Raw genomic sequence first — 19,371 nt, forward strand, 5'->3', positions numbered from 1 at the left:
TTCATCTGTTTTTTTTCACTGATTTCTGGGGATTCCCAGCTATACCGGGAGGGTTGGAAACTCTATCAATAGTTTTTCCAACATATATTTTCTCAGAACATTGTGTATTTAGTGCAGTCCCATACCATAAAAAGACTCGCACATTTATAACATCTTATCATATCTGTCATCTATGTCAAGGGAGTTTCATAGACAACAAATTACTTCGATCATTTCATATATCCAATTTTATGGAAAGGCCCCAAACTAGCACACCATAATGTAATGTGTCAAGTTTAGAATAGGGATGCAGAATTGGTTCAAGGATAGAACACAGAGGGTAGTGGGTCACTTTTCAGATTGGAAGCCTGTGACCAGCAGTGTGCCACAACGATTGGTGCTAGGTCCATTGCTTTTTGTCAATTATATAAATGATTTGGGTGTGAACATAGGAGGTATAGTTAGTAAGTTTGCAGATGAGACCAAAATTGGAAGTGCAGTGGATAGTTAAGAAGGTTACCTCAAGAGTACAATGGGATCTAGATCAGATGGGCCGATGGGCCGTGACATGGCAGATGGGGTTTAATTTAGATAAATGTGAGGTGCTGTATTCTGGAAAGGCAAATCAGAGCAGGACTTATATTTTTAATGGTAAGGTCCTGGGGAGTGTTGCTGGACAGAGACCTTGGAGTTCAGGTTCACAGTTCCTTGAAGGTGGAGTCTGAGGTAGATAGGATAGTGAAGAAAGGGTTTAGTGTGCTTTCCTTTATTGGTCAGAGTATTGATTACAGGGGTTGGGAGATCATTGGTTGGGCCACTTCTACAATACTGGTTGCAATTCTGGTCTCTCTCTTATAGGAAGGATGTTGTGAAACTTGATAGGGTTCAGAAGAGATTTACAAGGTTGGAGGGTTTGAGCTACAGGGAGGCTGAAGAGGCTGGGGCTATTTTCCCTGGAAGGCTGGAGGCTGAGGAGTGACATTATAGAGGTTTATAAAATCATGAGGGGCATGGATAGGGTAAACAGACAAGGGGTTGGGGGGAGTCGAGAACTAGAGGGCATAGGTTTAGGGTGAGAGAGGAAAGATTTTAAAAAGGACCTAATGGACAACTTTTTCATGCAGAGGGTGATGCGTGAATGGAATGAGCTGACAAAGGAAGTGGTGGAGGCTGGTACAATCACAACATTTAAAAGGCAATTGGATGGGTAAATGAATAGGAAGGGTTTACAACGATATGGACGAAGTGCTGACAAATCAGATTAGATTAATTTAGGATAGCTGTTCCCATGCTGTCCATCTCTATGATTCTATGGAAGACTCAGACCTGCAACTTAATTGATCTTCTTCACATTTTAAGAACCTTTAGAACAACTGGTTTCAGCCATATTATTTGTGGGTGAGTATCCCATTCAAACCAGTATTACCTTTTAAACTAGCACACCATCATTCATGTTCTTACTTCTGAAAGATAATTAACTGCTACATAGTTGTAGATAGGATTTTGCATAATATTTGTCAACCAGCTGTATCTTGCTCAACCATCTGGGGATTTATGGTAGTGTCTGAAGCCAATTTGCGAAACTGGGATTTTTTTTCTAATCTGATTAAATTTGAAGGGTTTAATAAATATGAAGTCACCAATTACTTATGGGTGACATAAGCTACAGTCGCAAGCATTTCAAACAGCAAATTCATGTCATGTGGGCAGTGAATCAGGTGATAAGCAAGACTCTCGAGGTCTGAGGGGGGCATCTGGGATGGGAAGAACTTCAAGAATAGAATGTGCTCACTTGCAGTATTTATCAAACCTAATTCCTTCATGCTTGATGCAAGTCAAATGTTCACAAAAATCAAATTCTACTGAAGACATCTAATGCTGGAATGAGAAACATGCATTCCAGCAACATATTTCTCTCAATATAAATAGGACAATTTTAATCAGAAGAAACTCAACACTTCCGATGGTGGTTTTTTGCTGCAGAATGATGGTAAAATAATAACTTAAGCAGTGCTGCTAGTACATGCTTCTGAAATTTTAGTCCGCAATAAACACAAAAGAGGAAAGGGTGACTGTTATTTGTGCTAATTAACAATTCATGTGGAAAGTTTGAAATTTAGCTCTGCACATTATGTAAACATTTTGAAATAAGCTAGTCAGTATTTTGATCTGAAATATAACTATTCTTCTGAAGTTTACACTTTGCAGGAAAATTTTCTCATTTTGCATGCAGCATCCACGTTGCTGGATTAGACACATCACAGATCATGACACTCTACTTAAACTACAGAACCATGAACAAATTCATCTCAGAATAACATTTCAATTTCCCCTCGTCATTATACACTTAAAGCAAATTCATCAGGGAACTGGTACATAGTGGTAACTGATCCTTTTGCTGAAAGCACTGGAAAGTGTGTTGGATTTGAAAATTGATATCACATGTGGCAGCCATAAAGTTTAATATAAAACAAATATTAGTAAAGCAATTTTTTTTTGTTTGGTGGGTGGGGGAGGGGTATATTCAGCTCAGCTTTAAAAGCAGTTTGAACTTGCTTATCAACACAAAAAAAAGAAAATTCGTGCTAAAATGATCAGATTGAAGATTTTTGCAGGTGCCAGGGAAGATGAATGAGAGCTAAATTTACAATATTTTTACCTTAAAGTTGCTAAAAAAAATCTCAATTAAAAAAATCTCAGTTTAAGTATGAAAATTGTATTTTAGTCCAACTTGCTCACTCCATTACCCATGATTTGACCAAATAATTTTGAATCTATTTGCCAAACCACATCCACCACACTTTCAAAAGTTGATCCATTTGGTTTTGGATGTTGTTTGCTGAGCTCAAATTAAATGCATTAAGTGGCAATCAAATTTTGCCACTTCAAATGCCCAGGCAATCAAAAATACTCCAGTAACTTGATCAGTCAAATTTAACTGAAGTACACTGCTAACTTAATGGGCAACTTTAATCATTCTGTTCGCACTATTAAATATTAATTATTTTTCCTTTTAACATTTCAATTTGAAACACTGATAGAACTTGAAAGCTGCTCAACCTTTGCTATTATCCAATTAATTTGCTTTGTTTCACAAGCTTTTCAGAAAATAGTTATTTGCAACTCTAAAGCACATACACTTGGAAATGTACATCTTGGTTTCTAATTGCCCAATTGTAAACTTTTGCACAAGCATGGTAACTAGCTATGTCCAATATGATTACTTTCAAAAGAAAACAAAACTAATTTTCATTTTACTATTTTATGTATATTATTTAACTAAATATTGTGAATACCAATTTTATTTAACCTGAAACAATGCAAATAGTTAAGCGTAAAAAAAAAGTGTGAAATATCAATGCAAATTAACAAACTGATTCTTTACACCATTTATTCATAGTTAGAAATTGGAAACCTGGCACCTCTAGAGTATTGGTACTAGCAGCAGTAGCACAGCCAACTGTGTCATTGCTAGAATTTGTAGAAACCGTTTCATTCTTATCATCGCCTGAGGACTTTTCTTCCATCTCCTGAGATTCAAAACCCATCTTCAAATCCATACCAGTTGGACAGCCCATAGCTTGCAGTACCTGGAACAATAGTGACATTAAAACAAATGGCGATTTCAGAAGTTGAATGTTTGTTTTGCCCCAGTGGAGGATCTCAAAAAATTCCATTTAGCATTCAGATCACTCACGCAATTGCATTAATCAATTCACTCCCACTATTTCTTTATTCTTGAAAGTTGACAAGACCGACAAGAAAAACGATCTAGTCGCCCACCTAGTTAATCTGGAATCTCACAGGTCGGCCTGGTTGGGGTTTTTTGGTGCTTGTTTCAAAAGGCAGATTAGTTATACAATAATTCAGCGGCTTTCAGAGTAATTTTTTGCTGCTCATCAAAATTAACAAGCTTTCTGAATTCAATTGTGCAACATGCCATGAGGTGTAGATTATTACCAGGGCCTTAAAAATATCATTCATAACTTTGGGTTTTTGTTAAACAACAGAAACCTGATCAGCACAAGATAGCTTGTTGCATTTGAAATCATGACTGCTACAGTCAACTGCAGAGTATCCAAATGAAGAATACTCGTGATCATTATTCTTGCTGCAACTGAACAAAGAGTTCTGTAAAACACTGCACTTAGTCCAAAAACAGCAGTTTTAAATTTGTATTTCTGGCTGAAATGGAGCAGTGGATTAATTTAATAAAAAGAAATAACTGGGAAATTCTTTTACCTGGCTGGGTAGTTGAGGTAGGTAACCTCACAACCTTTAAAAAGCATTTGGATGAATACTTAATGTGTCATACCATTCAAGGCTATGGGCCTAGTGCTGGAAAGTGGGACTAGTGAAACTAGTTATATATTTCTAGTGGTACAGATGTGATGGGCCAAAAGGTCTCTCTTTGTACTGTATAATTCTATGAATCACTAATTGCATATTAACGAACATAAAGCAGTTTCATATATTAGAATTCTGTGTTTGAATCTGGTAATAATTGAGATAGGAGAAAGTGAGGACTGCAGTTGCTGGAGATCAGAGTTGAAAATGTGTGGCTGGAAAAGCGCAGGAGGTCAGGCAGCATCCAAGGAACAGGAGAATCGATGTTTCGGGCATCAGCCCTTCTTCAGCCTTTCCTGAAGAAGGGCTGATGCCCGAAACGTCGATTCTCCTGTTCCTTGGATGCTGCCTGACCTGCTGTGCTTTTCCAGCAACACATTTTCCGCTAATAATTGAGATAGTCAGCCAAACTACAGGCTTGAACTTATACCTGTTCCTGACACATTTCAAAACACATTCCTCCTTTACCGTTCACACACCTTTCTGGATTCATTGTTGGAACACGATAAACTTGAGGGTAGGTTGCTAATTCACATTAAATTGTTTGGTGTGGCAGCATTTCCAAGAGATACATAGGATATCTGTCCTTGTGCAAAATCTAGGCCATTCTACATTTGTCTGAAAACTGAAGGATCTCAAAAGACCTTAACAGCTGGTATTAAAAACCATAATGAAAGCATTCGTTTGTAAAATTGCTCAGCAATAGTCAACATGAATTTAACAGGCAACTTAATTGAATTGATAAGTGAATGAAGGAATACAGGAAAGCACACCAGAAACAGCACTAAGCATACTTAAAAAAGTCAACCTTGCAAAACTACAAATCAAGATTACCTGGGAGCCAAATAGCATAAGCAGCAAGTGACAGATAGAGCTAAGTGACCACCCGACAACTAATCAGATTTCAGTCCTGCCATATTCAGTCGTGATTAGTATTGGTTCAAAAATGGTCAAAAGGACTGAATTCCAGAGACGAAGGGAGTGTGACTGGTCTATTCACTGAGGCCACATTTGATCAAGTGTGGCATCAAGGAGCTTAGTTAAACAGGATTCAACTGGATTCAGGTGAAAATCTCTCCACTGGTTCGAGACATACATGGCACAAAGAAAGACAGTTGCAGTGACTGAAGATCAGTCAACTCAGTACCAGGATATCACCACAGGTGTTCCGTGATAATTTCTAATCAACTTGTCTAGAGATGGTATTACAAACCTCAGGAGCAGATGGGACCCAGAGATCGGGATACTGTCACTGCACCACAATTGTACTCGACCTAACGATCTTCAGCTGCTGCACCAATGACCTTCCCTCCATTATAAGGTCAGAAGTGGGGATGTTCACAGATGATTGCGCTATTTAGCACTATTTGCGATGCCCCAGATACAAAAGCAGTCCATGTTCAATTATATCAAGACCTGTAATAGATCCGAGTTTGGGCAGACAAGTAATAAGTGACTTTCACATCACACATGTGGCAGGCACTGACCATCTCAACAAGAGAGAATTCAACCATTACCCTCAACATTCAATGGCATTACTATAATTGAACACTCCCCCTCACCCCCTCTAATACCAACATCCTGGGGAATATCATTGAACAGAAAATGAACTGGACTAGCCATACAAATACTGTTGATACAAGGGCAGATCAGAGGTGTGGAATCCTGCAGCATACAAATCACCTCTGACCTGACCAAAGCCTGTACACCACCTATAAGGCACGTCAGGAGTATGATTAAATATTCTCCTATTGCATGGAATGAGTGCAGCTCTAAAAACACTCAGGAAGCTTGACACCATCTAGGATAAACTATCCCAATTTATTGGCACCATATTCACAAACATTCACTCCCTCCACTGCCACAGCTAAGTGGCAGCATAGTGTGGCATCCACAGGATGCATTGCCGAAACTCACCATGTGACAGCACATTCCATGCCCACAACCATTACCACCTGGGACAAGGGCAGCAGATATATAGAACACACTACCATGTACAAGTTTGTGTCCAAGCCACTCACCATCCTGACTTGGAAATATAGCACAACTGCTCCAATGTCACTGGGTCAAAACCCTGGAACTCCTTACTACAAGTGTGGATCTACTTGCATCAAATGAACTGCAGCGGTTCAAGGCGGCTGCACACCACTACCAAGGAATGGGAAATAAATGCTGGGCCAACTGGCGACATTCACTTCCCATGAACAAATTAATTTTTTTTGCACTAGTTGTGGAAAAGCAGATATTCATTTGGAATCCTAAGTCAATACTGCAGAATGCGAGTTATGTAGCTAATAGCCCCACACAAACTCTTTGTCTCAGCTATGCCACCATAGGTGTCAAAAGTAATGAGATAATCTTCCCCTGAAGAAAGTAGAAAAATTAAAAGGTATGTAGTGACCCAGCTATAGCATTTTCAAAATAACATTGATGTAAGTATGAAAAAGAGATGACATAGTGACTCTTGGCTAATAATAAAGCTTAGGGAGCAAAACTTTCAAAAGGAAATGTCAATGCATTCTTGGCCAGCTCAATATTATATATCACGTAGATTGTGTGAGGACCACAAATCATTTTTACCCCATTAGAACACACACATTGTAACTTACATGCAAACTTTTACTGCACTGTTTCTTTTAGGATGCAAATAGTATCAATACTCTTCTTCCAAACCAAGTAGTGTGCTATATTGTTGATCCCAGTAATAATTTAAAACTTCTGCAAAATTGGCCCTAATTTGGAATACAATTAGTTCACAACTAGTGCTGAAAATTGCAGATTTCCTTTCACTATCATTCACATTAAAGATTATCTGCAAACGTAATCAGTCTTTTCCACACATATTCTCAGTACTTTGTAGTTTATTTTTGCAGAATTTATGTTTTACTATTGATCCAGTTGTTGTGGTTTTGCCACTGATCTTTGAGATCAAGTTAATACCTGGCTTCTAACTTCTGGTTCTGCTCTTGGTATCACTGTAATTTTGTTTCAAGATACGTAGGCACTGCGAGCAAGGATAGCGTTTGTTGTCCACCATTAATTTTGTTGAACTGAGTGGCTTTCTAGGCCACTTCAGAGGCAATGACATTTCTGTGAATCTGGAGTCTCAAGCAGGCTTGATTGGGTAAAGATCAAATGATAAGTCCTCAATGACATATGAGAAAAACAGAGATTCAAAACGAAGGTCTACTGTGCCCAAAAACTGTGTAGAATACGATTTGAAACCTAGATGTTTATCAACATGTTGTACTACCTTCATAAAACAACTTTAGCTGAGGTACATCAATATTTAATAGCTCATAAAAAGGCATATTTCCTGGAGACACTAATCCCGTAAGGAATTTGCAACCTTTGCCTCATTTATATCAAGGTGATATTACGACTGGTGACTGTTGAATGAATGAATGAATGCTAGGTCCATTGTAAATATACAAGTCCTCAGCTCACTGCCCAAAGAAGGCAGCATTGTTATCCTATAATACAAATGGCCGAAATGAAAAACAAAAAAACTTCATAACTCCAAGCGACAAAATGTCAGAAAGATAAACAACTAGTAATCTTGGGTGGAAATTGGCAAAGTGTGGACTTTCAGGCCCTATAGAGGTCAGGAACAGCAGCAAATACTGGTGCTGGCTAGTGTATGCATTTCACTGATTCTGATGCTGTCTGCTATGAAGGAGGTAGCCAGCTAACTCTTTAAAAGGGTCTTGGCAATGATAATCAAAAGGAAGTCAAATAGGATTTTCCAAATCAGCCTTCAGTTTTCCATCTGAACTGGGGACTGGGTGGGGTTGCAATCCATAGGCCAGAAGACTGAATTCCAGGTAGGCTGTCCTAGTTAACTTGGTGTCAGTGTAGCAAATGGCTATCACCCACAAATGCCATTTTTTTTAAACTTTGAATTTTAAAGATGGAGAGATAATAACCCAATATTACTGGAACCTATAGCTTCAACAAACAAATTGCATCAGGTCACAACTGGATGTTGGTTTTGTGAACTCATGAGTTACATGGCTCAGGAGTACCTCCCAATACCTACAACTGACTTGCACACCCAGTGAACATCTCCAGTTTCTTTGAATTAGGGTACAGTGGAACTTCTTTTATCAACCTGTTGAAGATATTTCTGCCAAGATTTAAGCTGCAACATTCTTGCATCCAGTCCTCTCTCTTATGAATAGATGTAGTTGCCAAGTTCTTGTTCTTGGATAGGAACAGATGTATGACCAGAGGTGAGAGGTCCATTGAGGGGGGAAATAAATTTAACACCTAAGAACTGGCATTTTGGATGGCTAAAGCAAACTTAAACAGAAGCAAATCTGAAAGTAGAATACTGCAGATGCCAAAAAATGAAGTAATAACAAAAATGGTGAAATGCTTAACACATCAGGCAGCATTTGTGGAGGGCAAAATAGAGTTAATGTTTAAGGTTGATGACCTTACTCTGTTTCACTTAAGGAGAGGCAGTTCGATTGAAAAACAGTCTCCTTCAATAGTTGGCAACATTGAACAATAGGTAGAAACACAATGTAAACATGAAGTGCAAGTGGAGACAGATTGAAATGAATTATTCAGCATACAATGATCTTTAAGTATAGCAATTGCATGCAAGAAATCAGAACAATATTTACTCACTAATAATGGATCGATCAAAAAAATTAAATCCTAGTAAATTTGATTGTTGCTTTCAGTAGAAGTTGCCTATTCATGGCATGATTACAGATTCCATGAATATTTTTACCCAATTAGCACTATCAAAATTTACTTGAACAAACCAAGAAAACATCACATTACAATGGGCTACCATATCTTACCTTAACTGCTACATTAAGTTTGGCTGTTTTTTTGGAAGGTCCTGAGGCTTCATAGGTTTTTCCATCAACATCCACAGACATAGTGAAAACAGGTGCATGCACAGGACCAGATTGTGAAAGAAGCTTGTATTGCAAACCAGGTTTAATTTGATTCAGCCTCATCAGAGCATTCATAGGTTGGTTAACGTCTATTGTTTTGCTTTCCATTACTAAAAAGAAAGTGTAACAAAGGAAATCTTAAAACTCTTCAAACGTTTTAATTTTGTTAGAAAGAATAGTTCTACTTTAGAAATAAAACCATGATTTTTCTGTCTAAAAGCTTAACAGATTTAAGATGTATAAACCAAGTTTTGATTTCACCAAGTTTTTTTTATATATGGGACTTATTGTGCCCTCAGAAACCTGGCTGATATTTTTCTGTGTAGCCAGTAGATGTTATTTTAATGAAACATTTAAACTCCCAGAAATTTATCAGTTAAGTACAAGAGTACCTTCCCACAAGTCACTGCAGACACACAGCAAACATTATGGGGAAATCATTACCATACTTAACAGGTTTGCTTCTACTGTCCTGTTCTTTCTAATATTGCGTGAACTAATGCCCAACTGACTTCATCCATAACCTTTTATTCCAGTCACCCATAATCTAACATATCTTCCTCACCTCTGATGCAGTGTAACTAACTGATCTCCAATCATTTTGCTCCACCATTAATGATTTGCATCTTGGAAGATTTATCTCTAACACAATGTCTTATTCAACCTTTCAAAATCACTAATCTTTGAAACTCTGGCCCCTTTTTATTCTATGTTCCATTTTGGTTACATGTAAACATATGAAATAGAAACAGAAATAGAGCCCATCAAGTCTGTTGCACCATGACTTTAGCACCCTTACCACAACCTGAACCTCACGTCCACCATGTAGCCATTTGACATCATGTACAAGCTAGAATGTAGTCCAATTTAAATTGAAATCTGCAAATTTGATGAATTTCTATCATAAACTCTGCAATTCGCTCCTGATTTCATTCACCATTCCATCATTAAGAATTACATCAATATTTTGTTTAAGCTAGGAACTGAATTTCAATTAAATATTCTAAAATGTCAGAAGGTTTTCTTCCAAATCTGACTTTATTTCATACCTATCTCAATAATTTGAAAAATTTACAGCCTGGGATGACATTTAGCCTGGCATGGACGAGTTGGATTGAAGGGTCTGTTTCTCTATGCTGTATGACTCTATGAATCAATGTTTGCTCACCTGCCCCATTCACATGTTATGCTTCGCCCAGTCAAACTCTATTGCTTCCCACTCCGCCTCGAGAACCCAATGAATTCCAAATCTCATGTACAAAGTCTTGTTCACTCTATACTTTTGCAAACCTCGAAACTTGCCTGATCTTATTCTGATTTCCTTCAGATCTTCTCTTGTCTTTTAATCCATTGTTACTGGCAAAAACTTCAATTGTTTTTTCCTCCATGCTTAAATCTTCTTTTACCATATTAATTAATGCTTTATAGATGCAAGTTATTGCGCATTGAGATCTCTCTCTCTTTCAGTTTGTAAACTAAAAATACAAGTTTTTTGCGAATAGTAACACTCCATTGAAAAAACTAACACTTTGCCAATATGGTTCAGAGTTGCTGAAGATTCTTAATTTGCCATCTTAAGTAGTTTCCAATTTGTTAGCTAATGCCAAACCTGCAACAACCAATATTTTAGCCCATCTCAAAACTACATTCTAAATGCTCCATTCACCACTCAAGTTTAGAAATGGAAATGGAAGCAGGAAAGAGGCGATTTTACTCATGCCATTGAAAGTATTAGTGCCAACTGTAACCTCATTATCTTGTTCTTTTCATGCATCCTTTAATACATCATTTAAGAACTATAAATACTTTTTACTCTTCAAGATTGAACGTGCCAGCTTCAAAAGTGACAGATGTTTTTATTACCTCTTCCAGATTCCAACAATTTCCGTTTGAACAAAGCTTCAATTTATGGCCTGTATTGTGATCCATTAACCATTGGAAATAATCTCTAATTGTCTTTGACACTTTCAATAATTTCACCCTAAACTGTTGTATTCCAGAGAATATAGCAAAAGTTGCAAACCCTCCCAACATTTGCATCACTCTAATAAATTTAATAAATTTCACTTTTTCATGCAATTAATATAATTTATTGAATAACGTACACTGATTCGAGTCATAGAGGTCTACAACACAGAGAAAGGCCTTTCAGGCCATCAAGTCTGGGGGCAGTAACTGTCCCCTCCACCAAGAGGAAAAGTTTTTTCCTATCGCCCCCTCTTGCCTACTATGCCTCTCAATTTTACACATACCAATCATGTCCCCCTCAGTCTCATCCATCCCAATGAAAACAATTCCAGTCTATCCAATCCCTCTTCATAAATTAAACTCTCCACCGCAGGCAAGAGCCTGGGAAATCTCTTCTGCACCCTCTCCAGTGGAACCACGTTATAAGAAATAGGAGCATGTCCTTCGTGGAGTGGGAGGGGGAATTAAAGTGTTCAGCCACAGGGCGGTTGGCACACCCTCTTCATTCCTGAAGGGCTTATGCCTGAAATGTCGATTCTCCTGTTCCTTTGATGCTGCCTGACCTGCTGCGCTTTTCCAGCAACACATTTTTAAGCTCTGATCTCCAGCATCTGCAGTCCTCACTTTCTCCTATCTAATCTATTGAACCTGCTCAGCCACTCAATAAGATGATGGCTGATCCTTTTTGTGGACTCAGCTCCACTTGCCCGCCCACTCACGCACCATAACCCTTAACATCTCTCTTATAATGTCTATTCCAGAAGTGATATTCTAGCTGTTGCCCAGCTAACTTTTCATACAGTTCCAGAATCAACACCCTGCACTTAAATTCTAAGTCTCAGCTAATAAAGGCAAGTACCCAAATGCCTTCTTAACCACTGTATCTATACATCCCACTAATTTAAGGGACCAGTGAGCATGCCGACGAAGATCCTTCTGTTCATCATAAAGTTACTTAGTCAGAGACATCTAGAGCACAGGAAAAGGCCCTTCGACTCATCGTCAGTCAAGAACAATAGCTATATATTCCAATCCCATTTTTGAGCACTTGGCCGCCTTATGTGCCTTGGCATCGCAAGTACACATCTAAACACTTATTAAACGTTGTGGGCTTTTACTTCCACAACCCTTAGAGGGAGTTCCAGATTCCCACCACCACTGGGTGAAAATGTTTTTCTCGCATCTCCTCTTAAAAACATTTTACCCCTTACTTTAAGTCTATGATTTCTAAACATTGATCCCTATATCAAGGGGGAAAGCTTCTTCTTGTAAATAAGAGTCACATACAGGATAGACATCTTACTCACATCCCCTCTCAACGTCCTCTGCTCTAAGAAAAACAACCCTAGTCTGTCCAATCACTCATCATTACTGAAACTCTCCAACCCAGACCAATATTCAGGTAAATCTCCTCTGCACCCTATCCAGTAGTATCAGATTCTTTCTTTCTATAATGTGTATCCAGAACTGTACACAACACTGTAGCTAACCAGTATTGTATACAGTTCTAACATAACAACCCAGCTCTTAAACTCTATGGATCAGCTAATAAAAACAAGACTCCCATATGCTTTCTTACTCACTTTACCTACATGTCCTGATACCTTAAAGGACTGGTGTACATGCACTCCATGTCCTTCAGATCCTCAGTATTTCCCAGGATCCTACTGCACATTATATAATCACTGGCCTTGTTTATCTTGCTGAAGTGCATCATCACACCTTTACTGGATTGAATTCCATTTCTCACTGATCAGCTCATTTGACCAGCCCATCTATATCCTTCTATAAACTAAGGCTGCCTTCTTCATTATTCACTACCCTACCAATTTTTGTATCATCTTCAAAGTTACTAATCAATCTTCCTATATTCAAGTCAGTACAGACTATTTCTCCATTGTCACTTCTTTTGTACTCCAAGTCCCACATATACAATATAGAATTTTTGACTTTTTGAAACCATTTCCATCTGCTGTATTGCTTTTTAACAAGTCACATTTCTGCACAATTGGATACTTTGTGCTTGTACATCAAGAATTTTAGCACTTACCAGCTTCTGTGCATTGTTCAATTATGTAATAGTCTTCTGTTGTGATAACTCTATGAATTATATTTGCCACAATACTTAGTTCCCTTAATTACCTATTTTTTCTTGTACATCCACATCCTTCCTCCAATTTCCCGTATTCTTTTGATACAATTCCCTCTGTACACACATCCAGCTTATTTACATGTATGGAAAACCAGAAAAAGCCCCAACTCAGATGAGTAGAACATGCCATGGGCTACATTCTGACAATCAAAAGAAAACATCAACTTGCTCCTTTGTTTTTGCTTTGTGTCCTGTTATTTAAGCTAGCATGTCATCATGTGTCTTGTTGTTTACAAGTTTAATATTTGGGACCTCAAGTGCATTTTGAACATGTTTTTGTCATTGCAAAAGTATGTTCAACAATTTCTCAAATTATTCCATGCCATTTCAAATACATGCAGTAGATCTCTGATCATCAAGTATTTTCACTATTTTCAAGTATCCTGCTATCAAGTATCCTGCTATCTGGAAAGACAGACTCTGAAGCTGTTTTGCATTGTGAAATTAAAAAATAAATCACTTTTTTTGATACACTTACCATAGCACTTTACTGAAATCTGTTACGATATAAAAGTATGCAGATGTAAAAATCAAGGACTTTAATACATTTAGATTTCTATACAACGTTGAAAAGCTTGAATGTAAGTAAGCTGAATGCATTGAGGAAACGGATATTGTTTTTCAAACGATGGTTCAGACAGCCTTGAGTAGGCGCCATGGAGGGCAACAAAGATAATACTACATGTTAAGAGGTTGACGAAGGATAGATACCTTGTCACTTACTCTTATTGCAAAAGAATACATTTAGAAATAATTCAACAAGGCTTTTCAGAATCTTTCGCTGACAGTAAAAATGGTCTAAACAAATTGGTACTGCTTACTCAAAGTTCAAAAACTGAGAGGACAGTTAAAAATAGAACTTAACAATGGATGCAAGGAGAACCATTTCACATATATGTTTGTTGATGTCAATAAAAAAAATTCACAGGAAAATCGGATATTTTTCTGAAAAAGTGCACTGAGGACTTTGATGAGAAAGCAGAGTGTTGATTTTGATCAAAAACACTAGTTTGTTGGGGATAATGGCTTTGGATTGATCATATAATACATATCACATAGTTTCATATTGGTTAGTTAACCTATATCAAAATTAAGACCATAATCTTATAATTTCCTTCACACTGAGACACTTGGTCTTAGGCATCATATTCTTAAATGATCCTGTTCTTTAATTCAAGGATTTTTTAAAAAATCATATACTGAAGGCGGATCTTAAGAGTAAATATCAATAAAAGGATAATAGTTTGTTCGGATATAAAGCAATAGTTCCAGTCCCATGCAATCCCATGTTATAAGAAAATCAGGTAATAGCAGCACCATTTAATACAATGGGAGCAGATTCACATTATAGCCAATTACAGGTAAGGAAAGTTTGTGTTTTACAAATAATGGTTTAAATTCTTCAATTGCATTATAGCCAATTCGTGTTGAAGATTCATGTATTGTAGCAGAACTGACTGCAACTCGCATTTACAGAAAGCAAGTTGTTTTGAACAAAAATATCAGAAAGAGTGTTGGTAGATTTATGATAATTCAATGTTAGAATAAACGTAATAGAATTATCACTTGAAACATTTGCTTTAAAAACTTCTCCACCTGGAAGAGATAGTTGCAAATTAGGTATTCAATAGTCTAAATAATGAAAAACACAGGTTGAACTGTGCCCCCAAGTGTTCTATTGTCTAAGATATATTGATGGGGAAATGTAGATATTAGCATACTTTTTCTTAGGTTCCTTTTCATCTTTTTATTTGGATCTTTGTCATCTCCCATACCATCTTCATACGGTCTCTTCAATGGTACTGACAGTGGACCTGCAAAAAAACCTGAAGCATTTTACTTCACTTTTTGTAAGGCGAAAAATCTCATCAACAAAATTATGGTGATTTGTACTGCAATACTATGGGCTTTGACCATTATCATTCTTCTAGATAGTATTTAAGAATAAGGGTATGCCTTTCAGCTTATTCAGCCTGCTTTGTCATTTAATACAATTATGGCTGATCACATGCCTTTTACCAAAACTATTCCCATAATCTTTTGCGCTATTAATAGCCTTCTGATCACCAATCTCTACATCAAACATACTCAGACGGAGCACCCACAACCCCCTGGGATAAAGAATTCCAAAGATTCTTACTTTCAAGAATAACATTGAACAGTGCAACACAGTACTTGATGGTGCTTGATGTTGTGTCGACCTTTTGTCTTACTTTAGGATCAAACTAACCTACATACCCTTCATTTTACTATCATCCATAAGCCTATCCAAGAGTCACTTAAATGTCTCGAATGTATCTGACTCTACAACCACCACTGGCAGTGCATCCCATGCAACCACCACTTTGTGTAAAGAACCCACCTCTGACTTCTCCCCTAAACCTTCCTCCAATCACCTTAAAATTATGCCCCCTTGTGTTCAGTGAACAACTCCTCGGTTGTTACACAAGTAAAATGATCAAGCTACGCAAGATAAAACAACAAACTTACTTTTGCTATGCACTACATATATTGCAGTATCTCAGATTCTGAGGGGCCTACCAAGTTAGATGCTAAGGGAGTGTTTCCCCTGTGAGGGAATCTACAACTAAAATAGATTGTATAACAAACAAAAAAGGGGGTGAATTAAGCTGGAGATGAAATTTCCTCTGAGGGTTGTCAGTGTTTGCAATTCTCTTCCAGAGATCAGTGGAAGCTGTACTAGGGAATATATTGAAAAGTGAGTTGAACACCTTGGTAATTCAAAGCAATCATACGGTTTTGGAGAGGGAGGGGGGTGTCAGGAATGCCAAGTTAAGGTCACAATTAGAATGCATGAGCATGTTGATGAGTGGAGCAGGTTTAATGAACCAATTGGCCTACTATTCTTGGTTTTTATACTATTTGTGAGGGAATCTATACCAATATGTTTTTGGAGGGGGCCATACATTTACGCTGTGAAATGCACCAACACATACATCAGATCTTGCCTCAAAAGCGGGTTCAACCTCAGTTGGGAGATTTCATTGGGTACAGAGCAATCCAGATATTAGATTAGATAGTTACAGTGTGGAAACAGGCCCTTCGGCCCAACAAGTCCAAACCGACCCTCCGAAGAGCAACCCACCCAGACTCATTCCCCTAAATTCACCCAGTCACACTACGGGCAATTTAGCATGGCCAATTCACCTAACCTGCACATTTTTGGACTTTGGGAGAAAACCAGAGCACCCAGAGGAAACCCACGCAGACACAGGGAGAAAATATGCAAACTCCACACAGACAGTTGCCTGAGGCGGAAATTGAACCCGGGTCTCTGGCGCTGTGCGGCAGCAGTGCTAACCGCTGTGCCACCCACATATAAGAGGTTACAGAGCAGTCACTTGCTATGTGCAGCTAGAAAGCAAGGTCAGCACAAGGAAGCTGAAATGGTTGTTTACTTAATACGAGATAGTTGGGATCATTCAGATAATTAGATGTTAAGGTGTAACCTGGTCAATTTCAGTGGGATGAAATCACAGAAGAGATTGAACAGCTGTTAAGGGAGCAGTCATTGGGGCAGTCTCAGTTGGCACCCTGTTGCCTGAAAATTTCTTGTAGACAAAGAAACAAGACGGCCTTCAAGCTGAGTTGGAGCTGTTCTTAAAGGAAAACCAGTAGCCACGATAAAAGCTGAGGTGTCTTGCAAGGAAAACAGTGTTTGAAGGATTTTTTCTTTAATGTCTCAGTGATCACTAACATCCGGGAGAACTGCTTATTGTTGTACTGGTCATTTTGTGGTAACCAGTTTGCCTGTTAATTCATATTTGCCACATGTTAATTCTGGATGTTAGCACAGATGTACATAATATTTACAATTTGAAGTGGTGACTTTTGCATAGTTGAAAAACATTTTGTTGCTTACAAATCATGGAATCTTGAAGTGTTAAGCTTAGTTACTGAGTAACTAAGATTTCTAATTAGAATTCTAACCAAATCACAATCTTATAAAATGTACTAAACAGATGCAACAAGAGATACCTGACATTGGTACATGAAAGGAACTTGCTGCAATTTTACCGCATGAGCAGTGCCTCATCCAACAAACTGCAACTCAAGTCCAAAATTGACTGTATAGACTGTTGCAGAGAATTGACAAAAGCAATTGCAGAGAGAGCACTGTTTCCTTGGCAACTCTAATCCATTCTTTCTAAAGAAAGTTGATCCAGGATAGGTCTGATGACTCAATTCATGAGGCCTAGCAGATGTCTTCCTTGTTTTGAGGTTCTGACAATGACAACAACTGTTCTTAAGTGATAAACATTTGTCTCTACAAATCAGTTGTCTAAATTTTGGTTGACTGCTTACTGCAAGTTTCATCAGCCTAATGCCATACATTGAGGTGGTGCTGAGGACCTGTCTCTACAGAGCCATAAATCTGCTCGAAGGAAGCGAATGCAGTCTTTGTAATTTTACAATGTAATCAACATTTCTTTTAGTCCCTGATTTAAATCAGTAGTTTCATCAAGTGAAACTTTCAATTTTATTCAAATTATTCATTCAAATTCATAATGAATGGAGCTGAGACCAATACTTTTAACATCTAGCTGTCATTAAATATTCCAGCCACAGCAAGGAAGTAGAAAGGCAAGTAACATGTTAGCCATTCTTAAAAGTGGACTTGAGTACAAGGATAAGGAAGTCAGGTGATAAGCAAATAGAACTAAAGATAGTACCTCATCTAGAGCATGGTGCAAACTTTAGTCTCAATTTTCAAACAAGGATATGGTTCCCCAGTAGATGGTCCAACAAAGCTTCACTGGGTTTTGTTTTTGAATGAGAGGGCTGTTAAATGTTCAGTGGCTGAATAAATTGAGTTTAATTTTTCTGAAGTTTTTATGAAATATGATCTCCAGGCATCAAGCAATCATGCTATTAAGCAGGGTAAGCTGCCAATCACATTATGTATTCTCAAGTAGTAAATGAGAAGTAAAATACGCTTAATGTTTCAGTTAATTAGCATTTTATATAAAGCAAAATATTTGTTATAAACATAGGATTGAGGTAGAAATTGGTATATCTAACCCTAAATGTCATTTAATTTATCTCAGAGGAAATGGCATTCCATAAATATAAAATTAACCTTGTACAGTCAATGAGGCCAGTAAGCTGTAATCAGAAGTTTAGTATGCCGTTAAAAACCCAGCTACACCTCATTACACAAGTTGCAACCCTTTCACGGTTTGTTTTCATGAGGTAAAAGTATCAACAGTCAGGTTGTCAGCTGAGTAATTCTTTCTTGAAAGAACTGTGTGGAAACTTCAACAGACACTCCATTCCTGCAAACAAGTGTAGAATCAATCAAAGCAGTGTAGTAGTAATGTCCTACCTCCAAACAAGAGGCCCAGGTTCAAGACCCACATGCTCCACAGATGCATAATAGCATTTATGAACAGGTTGGTTAGAAAATATAGAACCAATTACTACAACTCTGGTTTTCCCATTTAATTGCATATCTGCAGACTTAAGAAATTAACTTTGGAGGGGCAATGACAGTGAATGCTGACAGTTTTCTATTATTACTACTTGTCCAAAAAAAAACAGATCAGTGTGTCAAACTACATCTTGCAAAAAATGAACTTCTGCTCACCATCTCGCTCATTCACAGATCTGGACCATTTTTGAATGGAGGTTCTTGTTGATGGAAGTGGGTCCATCTCCAGTACTTTGTAGATTTGACCAAAGGCCATGAGTCTAAGAGCATGCTGCAAGCACAACATTTAAAAATAAATTAGTTACAATTTCATAGATTTATGCAGGATTTTAGATTGGTTTGTGTTAGCTAACATAGAAGAGCTTCACAAAATGGCTTAGCAATTTACCCAGGGAATAAAGTGAGCTATGCAGGGAAGGAACAATTCAGTCAGATTACTGGCCATGTGCAAAACATATGCAACCAAGGTAGAATTGCAGTCATAATTGGTAGAAAAATTGCTTGGATTTTCATTTCTGATTTGATATTCAGTAACTTCTGCTGGAAGTTACATTTGGACA

At 37.8% G+C, this 19,371-nt stretch overlaps 1 protein-coding gene across 7 annotated transcripts in view; it reads right to left on the reverse strand.

Annotated features, from left to right (window-relative positions):
- strbp (spermatid perinuclear RNA binding protein) overlaps positions 1-19,371 on the reverse strand; it is a 198,107-nt gene that overhangs the window by 44,109 nt on the left and 134,627 nt on the right. For 5 of the 7 annotated variants that reach the window (XM_072566329.1, XM_072566323.1, XM_072566324.1 and 2 more), the window contains 4 exons: positions 18,968-19,082; positions 15,081-15,185; positions 9,141-9,349; positions 3,402-3,569 (listed from right to left, as the gene is read on the reverse strand). In XM_072566329.1, the coding sequence (XP_072422430.1) occupies positions 3,402-3,569; positions 9,141-9,349; positions 15,081-15,185; positions 18,968-19,082 (597 nt within the window). The remainder of the gene's footprint in view (positions 1-3,401; positions 3,570-9,140; positions 9,350-15,080; positions 15,186-18,967; positions 19,083-19,371) is intronic. The other 2 variants (XM_072566326.1, XM_072566328.1) reach the window with 1 other exon arrangement.

The sequence above is a fragment of the Chiloscyllium punctatum genome, chromosome 49 (genome assembly GCF_047496795.1).
Source record: "Chiloscyllium punctatum isolate Juve2018m chromosome 49, sChiPun1.3, whole genome shotgun sequence".
In the NCBI taxonomy this organism is placed as follows: domain Eukaryota; kingdom Metazoa; phylum Chordata; class Chondrichthyes; order Orectolobiformes; family Hemiscylliidae; genus Chiloscyllium; species Chiloscyllium punctatum.